The 19,780-nt window shown below is 37.1% G+C and overlaps 1 protein-coding gene across 3 annotated transcripts in view; it reads right to left on the bottom strand.

Moving 5' to 3' along the window:
* Positions 1-5,870: 5,870 nt before the first annotated feature.
* LOC128641272 (flavin-containing monooxygenase 5) overlaps positions 5,871-19,780 on the bottom strand; it is a 61,526-nt gene continuing 47,616 nt past the window's right edge. For all 3 annotated transcript variants that reach the window (XM_053693863.1, XM_053693864.1, XM_053693865.1), the window contains exons 8-9: positions 13,563-13,635; positions 5,871-7,984 (exon numbers count right to left, since the gene is read on the bottom strand). In XM_053693863.1, the coding sequence (XP_053549838.1) occupies positions 7,630-7,984; positions 13,563-13,635 (428 nt within the window). In that variant the 3' untranslated portion in view covers positions 5,871-7,629. The remainder of the gene's footprint in view (positions 7,985-13,562; positions 13,636-19,780) is intronic.

The following is a 19,780-nucleotide window of genomic DNA, read 5'->3' on the forward strand; positions in this document are numbered from 1 at the left end:
CGTCTCAACATTCACAAATATACATTTCTGACATTCAAAAACAAAACAAAAACAAATCAGTGACCAATATAGCCACCTTTCTTTGCAAGGACACTCAAAAGCCTGCCATCCATGGATTCTGTCAGTGTTTTGATCTGTTCACCATCAACATTGCGTGCAGCAGCAACCACAGCCTCCCAGACACTGTTCAGAGAGGTGTACTGTTTTCCCTCCTTGTAAATCTCACATTTGATGATGGACCACAGGTTCTCAATGGGGTTCAGATCAGGTGAACAAGGAGGCCATGTCATTAGATTTTCTTCTTTTATACCCTTTCTTGCCAGCCACGCTGTGGAGTACTTGGACGCGTGTGATGGAGCATTGTCCTGCATGAAAATCATGTTTTTCTTGAAGGATGCAGACTTCTTCCTGTACCACTGCTTGAAGAAGGTGTCTTCCAGAAACTGGTAGTAGGACTGGGAGTTGAGCTTGACTCCATCCTCAACCCGAAAAGGCCCCACAAGCTCATCTTTGATGATACCAGCCCAAACCAGTACTCCACCTCCACCTTGCTGGCGTCTGAGTCAGACTGGAGCTCTCTGTCCTTTACCAATCCAGCCACGGGCCCATCCATCTGGCCCATCAAGACTAACTCTCATTTCATCAGTCCATAAAACCTTAGAAAAATCAGTCTTGAGATATTTCTTGGCCCAGTCTTGACGTTTCAGCTTGTGTGTCTTGTTCAGTGGTGGTCGTCTTTCAGCCTTTCTTACCTTGGCCATGTCTCTGAGTATTGCACACCTTGTGCTTTTGGGCACTCCAGTGATGTTGCAGCTCTGAAATATGGCCAAACTGGTGGCAAGTGGCATCTTGGCAGCTGCACGCTTGACTTTTCTCAGTTCATGGGCAGTTATTTTGCGCCTTGGTTTTTCCACATGCTTCTTGCAACCCTGTTGACTATTTTGAATGAAACGCTTGATTGTTCGATGATCACGCTTCAGAAGCTTTGCAATTTTAAGAGTGCTGCATCCCTCTGCAAGATATCTCACTATTTTTGACTTTTCTGAGCCTGTCAAGTCCTTCTTTTGACCCATTTTGCCAAAGGAAAGGTAGTTGCCTAATAATTATGCACACCTGATATAGGGTGTTGATGTCATTAGACCACACCCCTTCTCATTACAGAGATGCACATCACCTAATATGCGGTAGTAGGCTTTCGAGCCTATACAGCTTGGAGTAAGACAACATGCATAAAGAGGATGATGTGGTCAAAATACTAATTTGCCTAATAATTCTGCACTCCCTGTATATTTTGAGAAATAGTCAGAGGGGAAGCAAGTGCTGTTAAGCTATATGTAGTATCCTAGTTTCAGACTAGTAAATGTCTATATAGGACAATATGGTGCAGACCCTTATGATAAATGACATGGAGCAAATGAGAAAGCAGAATAAACAAGAACGAAATCTTGTCTGTTAAAAGACAGGGAAATCAGCACTCTTTTGTAAAATAAAGAAAAGCTCAAAAATTATATATACTTCAATAGCAAGTTTTAATTGTGAATCAGTGACATCTCACCCTGTGAGGACACCATTAATCATTCAAAATGTACAGTTCCAAGGTACATATATAATGTGTAGGCACACAAGGACATATATTATATACAGTATATTTAAAATTCATACATAACTCAATTGTTATATGCAAAGTGCATAATGAACCTGACCGGTCAGGGATGAACACAGGCGCAAAATAGTTCAAGCTGTTAATATCAAGCTGATAATGGCAAGATATTGATTAACCTACTACACCCTACTGCTCACAGAACCCCCAGACAAAGAAGGCACGGAGGTGTAACCTGGGCAGATATAGAATGGGATCTAACTGTTAATTATTAAACTCTTGCATAAGTGCAGTTTGGTGTATCAAGCAAATACAATATAGGAGCGCCAAAGGCTTAGGTATACACCGGGTCAAAATTAAGAATTGTGATAAATACCAATAGGATGCTGTTTAACGATAGTTGATCTAATAGATCAATTTTCATACATATAAATGGGTTATAACAACCATGAGAGTTAACAAGACTAAATGGATCTAGATATAGTAGTTCACAAAAATTTAAAGATATTAATATATTTAATAGATAAAAATTAAGCAGTATTGCTACAATAAAAACAGAAAGATCAAAATAAGTTACTATAAAGATACAAGTACAATGAAGAATCTGGTTACAAACAAGACGATTAATTTGGATAAGTATAAGCCGTTAAAAATAAACCTTTAAAAATATGTGTGAGAGATATAAAAAAAAAACTCCAAAATCGATACGGGTATGATGGGGAACAGGTGTGTGTGGTGAAAAAAGAGGGAGCGTCCAATGTTCAAATGATGCCAAACTAAATTGTGTCAATATATCAGTGTGAATTCCAAAATAAGTAAATGCAAAAAAGAAGAACAAACTATTTACAAAAGTGTGCGACCAGTAACATAGTACAAAAAATATAAAAAATTCAGAAATGCAAGTGTTATGATATAACAGCCAGTAGTGTCCTGATTATAAAAAACCAAAACAGATTAGAAAGACGTTGAAACGTAAATAAGATCCAATTCTGATGCAAAGTCTATCCAAATTAGAAGAGTGATATACATCCAAATAATAAATAGCTATATCCTTCTAGTGTCCAAATAAAATTTCACAAATGCCATAAAATGAATCCAGCGTCCAAGTTCGGTACCACATTTTCAATTGCCTACATAAAACTGTGGCAGCTTCAGTTTGGTATATCAACATTTGTACAGCTTAGCGGAGCTGGTATTGCAAAGTACATTAGTAAGCACGTCAATATATTGTAGGCGGATAGTTATCTACACCCTGCTGCTCCCAGCGCCCCAAGTTACAGAGGTATTAACTGGGCAGGAGAAAATTGGGATCTAAGTAGTCTAGTAATCAATCCACCTAAATATGTACATTTAGCATAGGACAGAAAGCATGCAAAGTTAAAGCATATGAGGAGGATTAGTAGGAAAATAGGCAGCAGTAGTGCAAACATGTCACTTTTATGTCATTGCAGTTGTATTCTTGCAAGAATGGAATTCAATTAGAAGCGTTGCGTAAGGCAATATTAGGCAGCATGCAGGTTTTTTAAGTAGCAGTTCCGACTTTATAGCCAATAGCCCTCAACAGGGATAATCATGCCTCTCTTTTTTGAGCACAAGTCTACAATCAACTTGGCTATAAACTCGGATTGTACCTGGCTCTTCAACAGTATTTCAAATAGCTCAGACAAAATTCTAGAGACCAGAATGTTTGGGCAGAAATATAGAGCATACTCAGTTCAGGCTCCCAGTGACATTTAGCATCAATGGTGTCCATGACAACAATATAACCAGCTGAGATATTACCTTTAAGAGTTCTCAATGTAAACAGTAGATAATCAGGTATCATTAGAGTATAACTTCTTCCTTGGAAGGTATTTAGTTTTACCCTTTCTATACATCATCCATATGTCATGGTATTTTATTTATAACATTTCATTACAAAGGTGTGGCAGGCAAATAAAAATAAATCACACCATGGCAAATGGATTTTAAAAACACCACAGGGTCAGTCCCTATACTGAAGTGATAAGGATTTAGTGATATTGGGATAAAGAATTTTGCATGAAACTGGATCACATTTTACTTGGATTAAATTAAATTTTATGTCCCCAATGACCCATTTTACCCACTGGAATATATTAAATGTTGTCATGTTAAACATCAGTTTTAAATGTTGAAAATCTGCCACCTATACTGAACACTTCAATAGTGCAGATTTGGTTATATAAAATCTATGTAAATAAGAAATAGAAGCAGCAGCCCGGAGGGAGTGGGAGCGATAGGTACTAACATGTTCATTTTCAAATGCTCTCTCTATATATTGGCTTTTGTGTATACATATAGAGATAAGATAAAGAGGCATTAGTGTATATAGAGAGTGATAATATAAGGAGCTTTTCTTCAAGCACAGCCAATTTAAATTGACAGCATTCTGTGATGTTTTTCCCCATCCATTTTAATGTGTTCTCAATTATCCATTTTACCTGTAGGAGTGTACTAAATTGTTTACAGATGGCTAATTTACCTTTATTTTGTCATTTGAAATAGCTGATTTTGCCTGCTGTATTCCACCATACTGAAAATGTCAATACTTAGGTACTGGTTATGGAAAATGTATGTAAACAAGAAAGTTAGGACAAAATCACGCTGCCTGTAGTGGGGGGGGGGGGTGTGCGTTTGCAGAGAGGTACTCAAGTGTTAATTTCCTAATTTTCCATTGTTCTCGCTGAGTGCCTGATAATTAGAAACTCACCAGAATGATGAGAAATCTCACCAAGGGGGTGTAACCATTATTTTCAATGTAGCTGTCTCTTCTTCACACCCAGAACTCTGCATAGAGAGATAAACAACTCTCAAAAAAAATCACCTTTTTAAAAGTCTTTGAGGGACCTTGCTGTACTGATGAGACGTATTAGATCATCTCGCCAGAGTGGAGAGCTTAAAGGGACACTGAACCCAAATGTGTTCTTTTGTGATTCAGAGAGAGCATGAAATTTTAAGCAACTTTCAAATTTACTCATATTATCAAATGTTCTTAATTCTCTTGATATCTTTATTTGAAATGCAAGAATGGAAGTTTAGATGCTGGCCCATTTTTTGGTGAACAACCTGTGTTGTCCTTGCTGATTGGTGGATAAATTCATCCACCAATAAAAAAATGATGTCCAGAGTCTGAACCAAAAACAAAGCTTAGATGCCATCTTTTTCCAAAAAAGATAGCAAGAGAATGAAGAAAAAATTATAATAGGAGTAAATTAGAAAGTTGCTTAAAATTGCATTCTCCATCTGAATTACAAAAGAAAAAATGTGGTTTCAGTGTCCCTTTAAGATCATTAGGCTATAAGGGTCTGATAAAATAAGCCTCTCTGCTCAGACAAGATGAAATAAAATTATCCTCTAGCATTGTGAGATCCCTAGTGAAATTCTAAAAAAGGCAGATTTTGCTTTACTTCTACAAGGGGTGTTCTCTGCATTTCTGTATGTGAAGGAGAGACAAGCCCAGGGCAATATAGCACTGCATAACATAGGAGTTTGCTGCATTTATACTTTGTATTTTATATTACTTTACACTTCAGGTTAAGTTTAATCACATTTCAACTTAGCACTTTCTTTTTTTCTATTTGCATGCATATAGATTTGGTATACAGCAGTGTATTGCAGATTTTACAAATTCTTATTATGATTTGCCAGTTTCTGTGCAACTTTAGCAAATTTGGATCATGCTTTTTATATTCATAAGTATCCTTTGCAAATTACATTGCACTTTGTATTTCTTCTATTTTAAATAAAACTGAAACACTGACAGCTTCAGTTTCCCAGAGAGCTTAATTACTTTCTATGGACAAATTAAACTAAAACGTTTTCACTACAATTTAACTTGTTTTTGTTTAATATATATTCATTGTCTGTCAGTTAAATAAGTGTATTGTGAATTTTGAGCAAACTTCATCTGCACACAGCTGGCAAGATAATTTTTTAGACAATGATTTTAAAAATAGAATGATGTTTGATTCAATATAATCTTAAACTGATAGCTCAAAGGTATAGTCTACCTAACATTAAACTGTCATGAATCTGATACAGCAGAAATTAAAATCACCTCTTTACTGTCATGCTATTTTCAGTGTTCTTCTTCAGTCTCTTGAATTTCATTTTCATTAAGAAATGTCATGTGATATGCCAGTAGAAAAGTAGCGTCCAGCACACTAAAGACCCAAAGAGGAGAAAACTTCCAGGAACTACTGCGAGGCTCCAAATAATATCAGGAAAAAGGCAATGGAGAATTTCCTCATATGATAAACGAATATACTTTATTGCATGACAGGATCAGACATAAACACAACGTTTCAGGGCCATTGCCCCTTAATCATATGATAAAATAATGAGCACTGCACATTTGCTTAAATAGGCATGTACCTGGGAATTTAACCCTTAGCGCCCTATTCAGGTTCTTTATTTAACAGTGTTAAAATTAAAAACAGCTAGAAAACCGCAAGTATACAACTCATATACAATGTTGCCAATACCAGTCCGGTTTGAGAGTGCAGTCCCCTTCCGTGTTTTGTATATGTCTAGGGTGATTACATAAGCCTGTGCACCCTTCACTTGCTCCCAGTTTGTTGGATTGAGAGCTTGCTTTGTGTGGCTGTTTTAAGGTCCCAGTTTTTTGGAAGGGACTTTGATTTGGTACCTGGACTTGTCCCATTTGGCCAAATGCCCCAACTAAACCTTCCATTTGTGCTTTTAATCTTAGTTGAGAGCTTGTAAGTGAGTGCTGGACTTTCTCTGTGTGTTGTATTAATTTCTTTTGTAATTTTCCCTATGGTTTTTGCACCCAGACCTGTCTGGGGTTAACTGCCTGTGACTCTGGGGACAGCGCAGCTTCCTGTGAGTGCCAGTGAGCACCCAGGGCTGAGCATGTTGCAGGGTCATGGGATGTGTACCCGGTCTGGTCTGAAAGTGCAGTCCCCTTCCATGTTGTGTGTTTATATATATATATATATATATATATATATATATATATATATATATATATATACAAGTATGTGCAAAGATATATGTAGAAATTCTAGCATTAATAATAAAAAAAAAAAAAAAAAAACATGAGATAGGCATATCATGATTTTTAGAAATACAAATATACATTAATTTATGTGAAAATATCATATATCATTTTTTTTTTATAACAAATATATAGAAAATAACTATCTATGATATATTATTGTCTGTTCAGGTATAAATGTAGCTATTTTTTGGACATTAACAGATGAAAAATGAAAATTAGCTTTAGAGAAAGGTGCTTGTTCATGGACAGTAATGAAATGGTATAAATAAAGTTGGAAAAAACAGAATATCCGCAACATCGATGACTCTTATTTATCAACAGTCCGATGCTCATCGCTCCGTACTTGATGTGTGTGTTTTTGATAGTTTTTAATAAATAAGGGCGTCATATGTAGATTCGCGGCAGCGATGTCTGGCGAGGGTATTGACGCCAGTGAATGCACAGAGATTGGCGCTTTGATAAATCAGCCCCTTGGTCTTTGAGTATACAGTGAGAAATAAGATACGGAGGACTGTATGTGTGAATAGAAATTAGTTAATGAGATATGCTCTTCCTGCCCATTTGATTGAATTTTGGTTTAGCCGATTTGATTGGATTTTGGTTCAAATTAGCAATAAACAGTTATTTCATATACAAAAATAAACCCAAAGAATTAATTTTGAATGCATTGTATACTCTGCAGGCAGTACAACAAGTCACTGGAATCACATTAAGCTGGAAACTAATTTTGCAGTTCACATTAATATTTAATTGACAAATCTCCCTTGACATTTCAGCCCAATAAATTTCAGCATACAAACCCTTTAACAAATAACACAGCTCTTTCATATTTGATTATAAAAATTTTAAGCAGCAAAATATTCTTCTGCAGAAGCAAAGACTATAATCTGCCTTACACAGCTATTACTTAGAATGTTTTAGGATTCTTACTGATGTGTTGTGCAGTATTGCTTAGTTCTCGGCTACACAGGGCCACAAACAATGTTTAAACATAGACAAGGTACAGAGCAGCAAAGAGAGCAAAGATTCCTAGTATTTTTAGAAGGAATGGAATAGGAGATTTTGTTTTCATTGCATAATCTTTCAACACTCTGGTCTTTGTTGGCTTGATGATTCGATCACGTTGGGTCAGAAGAGCTTCTCTGGCTCCCGCCCACTTGCCCGGTCCAGTCAGCCGATACTGGTATGGAGTGCAAGGCCCAAAAAACAACTCATGGGCCAATTTTGGGTCTGTAAACAGGAATTTTAACACGTTGGGTTTAGCACCAATTTGCATAGCAAGCTCATCTAGATACTCCATGAAGTCCACCTGGATTGTGTGACGTGGGCTTTCCACATAGCTACAAAAAAAAAAAAAAAAAACATTTTTATAGTAAACAGCTATAGAATTCCTATACAAAATCAATTTGTCAATTGCAGCAAACATAGGGGCAGATTTATTAAGCAGTCAAGCTGCTTATTCGACGCACGCCTTCAGGCTTGCCGGAATCAGGAGTTGAGAAGCAGCGGTCCACGGCTGAGATGGCGGACTGAAATCATCCTGCTCAGATACGATCGAGATTATTGACACCCCCTGCAAGCGGACGATTGGCCGCAAATGTGCAGGGGGCGGCATTGCACAAGCATTTTCACTAAAAATGCTTGTGCAATGACAAATGCTGACAGCGTATGCTGTCGGCATTTAGCAATGTCGGGAGGACATGATCCGCTACAGTGGATCATCTCCGCCCGCATCTTAATAAATTGGCCCCATAGTCTAAGAATCAACCATTAAATTATAAATATATTCCTTATTGTCAATCGCTAAAAGCCCTCAATCTCTCTGATGAAGTTTATCGCAACCTTCTGTAATGTGGAAAACTTGTCTTCATAATGTATAAATGCAGACAGAATTACCTTCCTCTAAAAAGGGACATGAAACTCAATTTTTCATTTACGATTAATATAGAGTTTGTAATTTTAAACTACTTTCCAATTTTCTTCTATTATCAAATTTGCTTAATTCTCTTGGTATCCTTTGTTGAAGAGTAAGCTCAGGATTAGCAAATGCTTTGTCTTGACAACAGGGGTGCACTCTCACCAGTACTGACAAAACAGAAGATGACACAAAAAGCAGTATAACAATAGTAGTGTTTATTGTGAACTTATTGCAATCATATAAATCAAAATCAGCTTATAAGCAAGGTAATGATTAAACTATAAACCTTACTTATCTTAAGATTTTAAATAAGGCATTAATATCAGGGTACAACCATGGGCAGAATAACTGCTACTGACAGGTATAGCATCACCATGCAGCAGATGTAACAGGTGTTTCTCTCTCTGATGTTGCCTAAAAACTTCTCCTTCAATCAATCCTCAATTTAATGCTTCCAAGCTAACCCCCCCCCCCCCCACACACACACACACCTTAGCAAATCAAATAATGAAACAGTAAGTGTAGCAGGCATGTTTATGTCTTATGTCAATCATATTTCATAGCAATTGTGTTAGTTAACAAACGACTAGATTACGAGTTTTGTGTTATGAGTGAGTCTTGTTAGAATATCTGTACCGCACACTTTTTTAGCCGTAACGCAACGTAACTACTGCAGCTTTCAAAAAGTAATTTTCAATGGGACTTCCATAGCGCCGGTATTACCAGTTTGCCTGTCCGGCCAAAAAGTGAGCGGTACACCCTATACCCTAATAGTTATATTGTATCCATCTTAGGTTTTATTTTTCTTTCACAGGCAAGTTTGTATTAATTTTGTCTAGGTAGATTAGTTAGTAAATAGTAATTAAGTATTTACTAACTACCTAGTTAAAATAAATACAAATTTACCTGTAAAATAAAACCTAACCTGTCTTACACTAACACCTAACCTTACACTACAATTAAATAAATTACATTAATTAAATAAAATTAACTAAATTACAAAAACAAACAAACACTAAATTACACAAAATAAAAAAGAAATGATCAAATATTTAAACTAATTACACCTAATCTAATAGCCCTATCAAAATAAAAAAGCGCCCCCAAAATAAAAAAAATGCTAGCCTAAACTAAACTGCCAATAGCTCTTAAAAGGGCCTTTTGCGGGACATTGACCCAAATAAATCAGCTCTTTTACCTGTAAAAAAATACAAACAACCCCCCAACAATAAAACCCACTACCCACACAACCAAACCCCCTAAATAAAATCCTATCTTAAAACCTAAGCTCTCCATTGCCCTGAAAAGGGCATTTGTATGGGTATTGCCCTTAAAAGGGCATTTAGCTCTTTTTCCGCCCAAAGTCCCTAACCTAAACTTAAAACCCACCAACTAAACCCTTAAAAAAACCTAACACTAACCCCCAAAGATTCACTTACAGTTTTTGAAGACCCGACATCCATCCTCAACGAAGCGGCAGAAGTCCTCAGCGAAGCCGGCAGAAGTCTTCATCCAAGCGGGCCGAAGTCTTCATCCAACGGGCAGAAGTCTTCATCCAGACGGCATCTTCTATCTTCATCCATCCTCTTCTTACGACGGCGACTGAAGAATGAAGGGTCCTTTAAGGGACGTCATCCAAGATAGCGTCCCTTGAATTCCGATTGGCTAATAGAATTCTATCAGCCAATCAGAATTAAAGGTGAAAAAATCCCATTGGCTGATGCAATCAGCCAATAGGATTGAGCTCGCATTCTATTGGCTGTTCCAATCAGCCAATAGAATATGAGCTCAATCCTATTGGCTGAATGGATCAGCCAATAGGATTGAAGCTCAATCCTATTGGCTGATTGCATCAGCCAATAGGATTTTTTCACCTTTAAATCCGATTGGCTGATAGAATTCTATCAGCCAATCAGAATTCAGGGGACGCCATCTTGGATGACGTCCCTTAAAAGAACCTTCATTCTTCAGTCACCATCGTAAGAAGAGGATGCTCCGCGCCGGATGTCTTGAAGATGGAGCCGCTCTGCGCCGGATGGATGAAGATAGAAGATGCCGTCTGGACGAAGACTTCGGCCCGCTTGGATGAAGACTTCTGCCGGCTTCACTGAGGACTTCTGCCACTTCGTTGAGGATGGATGTCGGGTCTTCAAAAACTGTAAGTGGATCTTCGGGGGTTAGTGTTAGGTTTTTTAAGGGTTTATTGGGTGGGTTTTAATTTTAGGTTAGGGACTTTGGGCGGAAGGGCAATGCCCATACAAATTAGGTTTTTTAGAAAGGTTTTTATTTGGGGGGTTTGGTTGTGAGGGTGGTGGGTTTTACTGTTGGGGGTTGTTTTTATTTTATTTTTTACAGGTAAAATAGCTGATTTCTTTGGGGCAATGCCCCTCAAATGGCCCTTTTAAGGGCTATTGGCAGTTTAGTTTAGGCTAGGGTTTTTTTTATTTTGGGGGGGCTTTTTTTATTTTGATAGTGCTATTAGATAAGGTGTAATTAGTTTAAATATTTGATCATTTGTTATTTATTTTGTGCAATTTAGTGTTTGTTTTTTTTTGTAATTTAGTTAATTGTATTTAATTAATGTAATTTATTTAATTGTAGTGTAAGGTTAGGTGTTAGTGTAAGACAGGTTAGGTTTTATTTTACAAGTAAATTTGTATATATTTTAACTAGGTAGTTAGTAAATAGTTAATAACTATTTACTAACTATTCTACCTATTTAAAATAAATACAAACTTGCCTGTGAAATAAAAATAAATCCTAAAATAGCTGCAATGTAACTATTAGTTATATTGTAGCTATCTTAGGGTTTATTTTATAGGTAAGTATTTAGTTTTAAATAGGAATTATTTAGTTAATGATAGTAATTTTTATTTAGATTTATTTTAATTATGGGTGTTAGGGTTAGGGTTAGATTTAGGATTAGGGGTTAATAACTGTATTATAGTGGTGGCGACGTTGGGGGCGGCAGATTAGGGGTTAATAAGTGTAGGTAGGTGGCGGCGACATTGGGGGGTGCAGATTAGGGGTTAATAAGTATAATGTAGGTGGCGGCAACATTGGTGGCGGCATATTAGGGGTTAATAAGTATAATGTAGGTGGTGGCGATGTCAGGGGCAGCAGATTAGGGGTTAATAAGTGTAGGTAGGTGGCGGCGACATTGGGGCCTGCAGATTAGGTGTTAATAAGTGTAGGTAGGTGGCAGCGACATTGGGGGCGGCAGATTAGGGGTTAATAAGTGTAGGTAGGTGGCGGCGATGTCAGGGACGGCAAATTAGGGGTTAATAAGTGTAATGTAGATGTCGGTGATGTCAGGGGCAGCAGATTAGGGGTGTTTAGACGGAGCTTTATGCTTCTTTATTGCAGGTGTTTTTTTAGCCGGCTCTCCCCATTGATGTCTATGGGGAAATCGTACATGAGCACGTAAAACCAGGTCAAAGCAGCGCTGGTATTGGAGTGCGGTATGGCGCTCAGTTTTGCTCAATGCTTACATATTGCCTGCTAACGCCGGGTTTATGAAAACCTGTAATAGCAGCGCTATAGGGAGGTGAGTGGTGACAATAACTTGCAAGTTAACACTGAGCCGCTCATAACGCAAAACTTGTAATCTAGCCGTAAGAGCTTTTCTAAAACTAAAATGAATATTCTCACAGACAGTGCCTCACATTGGAATGCAGCCCCCCTCATCCTTCAGATAAAACACTGCCATTAGAACAGACAGTGAAACAGTGTAACTTATTTCTTAAAAGCATTTTCTCTTAAAGGTATATATGTGCTATTTACTAAAAAAGAGTATACACACACACGCACATATTTTCTAATAAGCAAGGTTGTAATATAAACTGCTAATACATGGACTTTTAAATAATTATTTGTGTTTGGAATCATAAAAAGTTTCCCATCCCTTACAGCAATGCACTGCTGGGAGCTAGTTGAACACATTGGGTGAGCCCATGACAAGTGGCATATATGACCACAGCCACCAATCAGCAGCTACCATCCAGTAGTTCTTTGCGCGTCCTGAGCCTACCTAGGTATGCTTTTCAACAAATTATATAAAGAGAACAAAGAAAATTAGATAATAAAAGTAAACTGGAAGGTTTTGGAAATTACATGCTCTATCTGAATCATGAAAGTATATTTTGACTTTACTGTACCTTTAAAGGAATATTTTTTCTCTATATGTAATATCTCCCTAAATGTTTATTTAAGAAAAATAAAACATTGCAAAGTGTGATCACAATTCCAAAGTGCTCACATCATTAAAACCCTTAAAGCTCAAAACTATTACCCCCCGAAAACAATACAACATTTTTTCTGGGTTCATTATCCACAACCAGATATGCACATATAACTAGAAACAGAATTGTGATTTTGTCCATATAATGGTTACATCAAGGGTTAAAGGGTCTGTATATTTAATAGCGAAGTGATGCTAATCAGTGGCACGTGTGAAATTAACCTGTTGTGTTCCAAAACCAGAGACTTCTGTGTATCGCTTTTTAAGGAATTTGAACAGGTGCATTATTGGTATAGTGAGAAGAATGTTTGTTGGGCTAATGATTTTGCGATTGTTTTTGGTTGCGCAACAGTGCTTATTGTAATTTTTTAAGTTTAATTGATTGAGCATGTAGCATTTGCATCTAGTGACATTTGCATTTCCTGTTATGAGAATTGGAAAAACCTCAATTTTGAGAGCTAAATTACATGAAGGGGGGCAAAACAAATCATGAATATATAATGCACAGTTCTTTCATTACGCATAACTAAACATTTTATATACAAATTTCAAGGTGTTTACTGTCCCTTTACTTCAATGTCTATCAATGACAAAATAAATCAACTTCTGGAAACCTTATCTAACAATTTGAAATGTTAATTATATATTATATTAAATATATTATTAATTGAAATCTTTTCAACAAAAAATTATGTAATATGAAATGGTCAATAGCATAAGAGTTGGCACCATTTTGTGCAGCATATATAGCACAACTTACCGTTGTTCCATTTCTTTCCTTTGTAAATCAATGTCTGTCAGCATATCCTGAGTAGACGGCAATGTGGACGACCCTAAAAAGAATAAACAGACACAGAATGAGTAGATGTAAATATGGACAGACCTACAGAGTATAAACTGACATATAATGAGTGGAGAGAAAAAAGGACAGGGTTCGAAAGATAAGCGTTCAGAAACTCCAGTTGTATGATGTCCATATATTATCACTCTACATTTACAGTATCATTTTTGTATCAATATAGGAAACAGCATCTTCCAAGGCTCCTTAACCTGCACATGTGAAGACAGGGACTCCCCAATCACAAAGGCTCCACACAGACGTCCACAGCGCTGTTATACAAAATGCTTTACTTTATTATGTTACACAGACATCATATAACATAGCGACGTTTCGGGTATCACCCTTATTCATGCTATATACAAATATGTTACACTTCACACTTTTAAAAAGCCAAGAATTCGCACGAACCGCATAAATGCAGATCTGCTGCCACCTTATGGTCAAAAATCATCATTACACAATAAAAACAATGTTTGCCTACTAAATCTCAAAATTCTACACATATATAAATATATAAATTTTAAGTGTTTAACTCAGATGCATTACTAAATTAACTCACTATACCCTTTCCATATTAAGCTCTTTCCCAACATTACTACTGCTTTTAAAGAAATACTGTCCAGTCAAAATCTCTATTTAAACTTTTAGGGGTCATGCTATCCAGTTCCTGTATCCAAAACATTTCTTTTTGCTTCAACAGCTTTTCTCTATGGAAAGGGTATAGTGAGTTAATTTAGTAATGCATCTGAGTTAAACACTTAAAATGTATATATTTATATATTTGTAGAAATTTGAGATTTAGTAGGCAAACAAACATTTGGCTAGATTACGAGTCTTGCATTAGGCTTAAAAAGCAGCGTTGGCCGGTCCCAACGCTGCTTTTTAATGCCCGCTGGTATTACGAGTCTTGCAGGTACAGGTGTACCGCTCACTTTTTTGGCCAGACTCGAAAATACCGCAAATCCACTTACGTCAATTGCGTATCCTATATTTTCAATGCGACTTGCATAGTGCCGGTATTACGAGTCTGACAAAAAGTGAGCGGTAGACCCTCTCCTGTCAAGACTGGTACCGCATTTAAAAGTCAGTAGTTAAGAGTTTTACACTACAACGCCGTAGCATAAAACTCTTAACTAAAGTGCTAAAAAGTACACTAACATCCATAAACTACCTATAAACCCCTAAACTGAGGCCCTCCCGCATTGCAAACACTAAAATAAATATTTTAACCCCTAATCTGCCGAACCGGACATCGCCGCCACTATAATAAATATATTAACCCCTAAACCGCCACACTCCCGCATCGCAAACACTAGTTAAATATTATTAACCCCTAATCTTCTGGCCCTAACATCACTGCCACCTACCTACATTTATTAACCCCTAATCTGCCGCCCCCAACGTCACCGCCACTATAATAAAGTTATTAACCCCTAAACCTAAGTCTAACCCTAACACCCCCTAACTTAAATATAATTTAAATAAATCTAAATAAAATTACTACAATTAACTAAATAATTCCTATTTAAAACTAAATACTTACCTATAAAATAAACCCTAAGCTAGCTACAATATAACTAATAGTTACATTGTAGCTAGCTTAGGGTTTATTTTTATTTTACAGGCAACTTTGTATTTATTTTAACTAGGTACAATAGTTATTATATAGTTATTAACTATTTAATAGCTACCTAGTTAAAATAAAGTCAAATATACCTGTAAAATAAATCCTAACCTAAGTTAAAATTACACCCAACACTAGACTACAATTAAATTAATTAACCTAAATTAAATACAATTAATTACAATTAAATAAAATTATCTAAAGTACAAAAAAAACAAACACTAAATTACAGAAAATAATAAACAAATTACAATATTTTTAAACTAATTACACCTAATCTAATCCCCCTAACAAAATAAAAAAAGCCCCCCAAAATAAAAAAGCCCTACCCTACACTAAATTACAAATAGCCCTTAAAAGGGCCTTTTGCGGGCCATCTTTTACCTGTAAAAAAAATTACAAATCCCCCCCAACATTAAAACCCACCACCCACACAACCAACCCTACTCTAAAACCCACCCAACCCCCCCTTAAAAAAACCTAACACTAACCCCCTGAAGATAAACTTACCGGGAGACGTCTTCACCCAACCGGGCCGAAGTCCTCAACAATGCCGGGAGAAGTCTTCATCCAAGCCGGGCGAAGTGGTCCTCCAGACGGGCAGAAGTATTCATCCAGACGGCATCTTCTATCTTCATCCATGTGGCGCGGGTCCATCTTCAAGACAGAATTCTATCAGCCAATCAGAATTAAGGTAGAAAAAATCCAATTCCAATCAGCCAATAGAATGCGAGCTCAATCCTATTGGCTGATTGGATCAGCCAATAGGATTGAACTTCAATCCTATTGGCTGATTGCATCAGCCAATAGGATTTTTTCTACCTTAATTCTGATTGGCTGATAGAATTCTATCAGCCAATCGTAATCTAAGGGACGCCATCTTGGATGACGTCACTTAAAGGTACCTTCATTCAGCTTTAGTCCGTCGGATGAAGAGGATGCTCCGCGTCGGATGTCTTGAAGATGGACCCGCTCCGCGCCAGATGGATGAAGATAGAAGATGCTGTCTGGATGAAGACTTCTGCCCGTCTGGAGGACCACTTCTTCCGGCTTGGATGAAGACTTCTCCCGGCTTCGTTGAGGACTTCGGCCCGGCTTGTATCTTCAAGACATCCAGCGCGGAGCATCCTCTTCTTCCGACGGCTAAACACAGAATGAAGGTTCCTTTAAATGACGTCATCCAAGATGGCGTCCCTTCAATTCTGATTGGCTGATAGAATTCTATCAGCCAATTGGAATTAAGGTAGAAAAAATCCTATTGGCTGATGCAATCAGCCAATAGGATTGAAGTTCAATCCTATTGGCTGATCCAATCAGCCAATAGGATTGAGCTGGCATTCTATTGGCTGTTCCAATAGAATTTGTACTTTTTTTTTTAAGGTAAAAGAGCTGATTACTTTGGGGCAATGCCCCGCAAAAAGCCCTTTTAAGGGGTATTTGTCATTTAGTGTAGGGTAGGGCTTTTTTTTATTTGGGGGGGGGCTTTTTTATTTTGTTAGGGGGATTAGATTAGGTGTAATTAGTTTAAAAATCTTGTAATTTGTTTATTATTTTCTGTAATTTAGTGGGGGGTTTTGTACTTTAGATAATTTTATTTAATTGTAATTAATTCTATTTAATTTAGGTAATTAATTTAATTGTAGTGTAGTGTTAGGTGTAATTGTAACTTAGGTTAGGTTTTATTTTACAGGTAAATTTGTCTTTATTTTAACTAGGTAGTTATTAAATAGTTAATAACTATTTAATAACTATTGTACCTAGTTAAAATAAATACAAAGTTGCCTGTAAAATAAAAATAAACCATAAGCTAGCTACAATGTAACTATTAGTTATATTGTAGCTAGCTTAAGGTTTATTTTATAGGTAAATATTTAGTTTAAATAGGAATTATTTAGTTAATTGTAGTAATTTTATTTAGATTTATTTAAATTATATTTAAGTTAGGTGGGGTTAGGGTTAGACTTCGGTTTAGGGGTTAATATGTTTATTATAGTGGTGGCAACGTTGGGGCGGCAGATTAGGGTTAATAAATGTAGTTAGGTTGCGTCAACATTGGGGGCAGATCAGGGGTTAATAAATATAATGTAGGTGTCGGTGATCTTGGGGGCAGCAGATTAGGGGTTCATAAGTATAATGTAGGTGGCGGCGGTGTCCAGAGCAGCAGATTAAGGGTTAATAATATAATGTAGGTGTCAGCGATGTTGGGGGCAGCAGATTAGGGGTTAATAAGTGTAAAATTAGGGGTGTTTAGGCTCGGGGTTCATGATAGGGTGTTAGGTGTAGACATAAATGTATTTTCCCCATAGGAATCAATGGGGCTGCGTTAGGAGCTTTACGATGCTTTTTGGCAGGTGTTAGTTTTTTTTTCAGCCGGCTCTCCCCATTGATTCCTATGGGGAAATCGTGCACGAGCATGTTTTACCAGATCACCGCTAATGTAAGCAGCGCTGGTATTGAGGTGAGATGTGGAGTTAAATTTTGGCCTACGCTCACTTTTTTGCGGTTAACGCCAGGTTTGTAAATATCCGTAATACCAGCGCTGACTGTAAGTGAGTGGTGAGCATAAACTGCTTGTTAGCACTGCACCCCTGTTAACGCAAAACTCGTAATCTAGGCCATAGGTTTTATTGTGTAATGATGCTTTTTGACCAGAAGGTGGCAGCAGATCTGCATTTATGCAGTTGGCGCAAATTCTTGGCTTTTTAAAAGTGTGAAGTGTAACATATTTGTATATAACATGAATAAGGTTGATACCCGAAACGTCGCTATTTTATATGATGTCAGTGTAACATAATAAAGTAAAGCATTTTGTATACCAGCGCTGTGGACGTCTGTGTGGAGCCTTTGTGATTGGGGGATTTGGCAGAGTCCCTGTCTTCACTGGCGCAGGTTAAGGAGCCTTGGAAGTTGCTGTTTCCTATATTGATATTGGATTCTGTGTTTTCTGCTTGAAACGTGCAGCCAAAGGCATACAGAAGATGGAAAATATAAATACAAAAATAACAGAAGGAACAAAAATTTTGCCTATACGAAACTCGATGTAGCCAGGATAACTACCTTGTCTAAAGGTTCAAGGGACTTTTTGAGAACAGCTCCAGTAGAAAACTTGAGCAAAGAATATGAGAAACTGATCTACAGGAACCTGAAATGGGACTTACATGTCAGTACGTTGTCTGAGTACTACAGAGTTAAGGGTATCCCAAGAGCACTCACGATGAGTACATGTCCTACACTGCTGAGAAGAAACAAAGAATATTGTGATAAATTCGAGTCAATTTTGAATAAATGTTCGTACGACCTAATGGTGTTAACCGTGGAATATCTCATGAAAGATATTGCCACTCAGGATGAAATAAGAAAGCGGAACAAGGAAGAATTGGCTAAAGTAATGTCGGTGCAGGACATGGATACCCTGATAAAAAGTGTGGGAGAAAATTATTAAAGAAAGAAAACGACAGAAATTTGTCAGAGATGAAGCAGATTACCAAATGGGCAATGTGTATAGATGGAGGAATGCTGGTGCTATGGGTAACCAAGGTTACAGATACAACAAAACCTATGCGGGACGAAGAACCAATAGACAGCAGGATAAGGCACCAGGTGATAGTGGAAACGTGATGACGTCAGGCTCAGACGAGTCCTCCCCTTTAGACACGAGCAGCAAAGAGATCAACCGCGGAGGAGAAGAGCAGGGCGGAAACACTGCAAGAGGAGCAGTGAGGCAGTTAAAACAAAGGGGGAGAGGCCGGCAATTCTACGGCAGACAACGCCATTGAAAAGTCCAACAGAATTGTTAAGCGACGGTATGATGTTGGTAGGGGCAAAAGTACAATACCCCACAGTCTTGAACATCTCCGGAAAGGACTTAACTACAGATGAGTATAATTTGTTGGAAAAAGGGTTATCTTACTGCCCGTTTTCAGACATTAACTTCTTTGAGTTGTATAAAGATCTGCAAAGGTTTTTCAGAAATATTAAGCTTAAATTATGGTTTCATCAGAAAGAAAAGTTAGATAATGTTAATGTGGTTTCACAGAATGCTAACTTGGGTGATAACACCACTTGGGCTTTAAAAACGATGAATTTAAGAAATAAAAGCACCTTCAATCCCACTTTAATAAATCATAGTTTAAGTACTTTCATAGAGCTAGTTGATAATGATGTAGCTAAACTTAAGGATAAATGTAATAAAAAATATAATGGTAAACATAACCTAAGTAGAGGTGAATTGAATGCTATTGAAACTTTAAGGAATATATCAAATGAAATTTTGATCAAAAAAGCGGATAGGGGAGGTGCCACATTTGTACTTGATAAGGAATATTATGTAAAGGAAATAGAGGAACAGTTGAGCGATAAGGAGACGTATAGACAAATTGGGTACAATCCTATCAAAAAGATACAAAAAGAAATACAAAATTTACTGAATAAAGCATATGGGGAAAAATGAATTGATAAGAAATTAAAAGAATATCTATTTAACAAAAAAACAAGAAACTCCATGTTCTACACG

The sequence above is a fragment of the Bombina bombina genome, chromosome 10 (genome assembly GCF_027579735.1).
Source record: "Bombina bombina isolate aBomBom1 chromosome 10, aBomBom1.pri, whole genome shotgun sequence".
Lineage (NCBI taxonomy): Eukaryota > Metazoa > Chordata > Amphibia > Anura > Bombinatoridae > Bombina > Bombina bombina.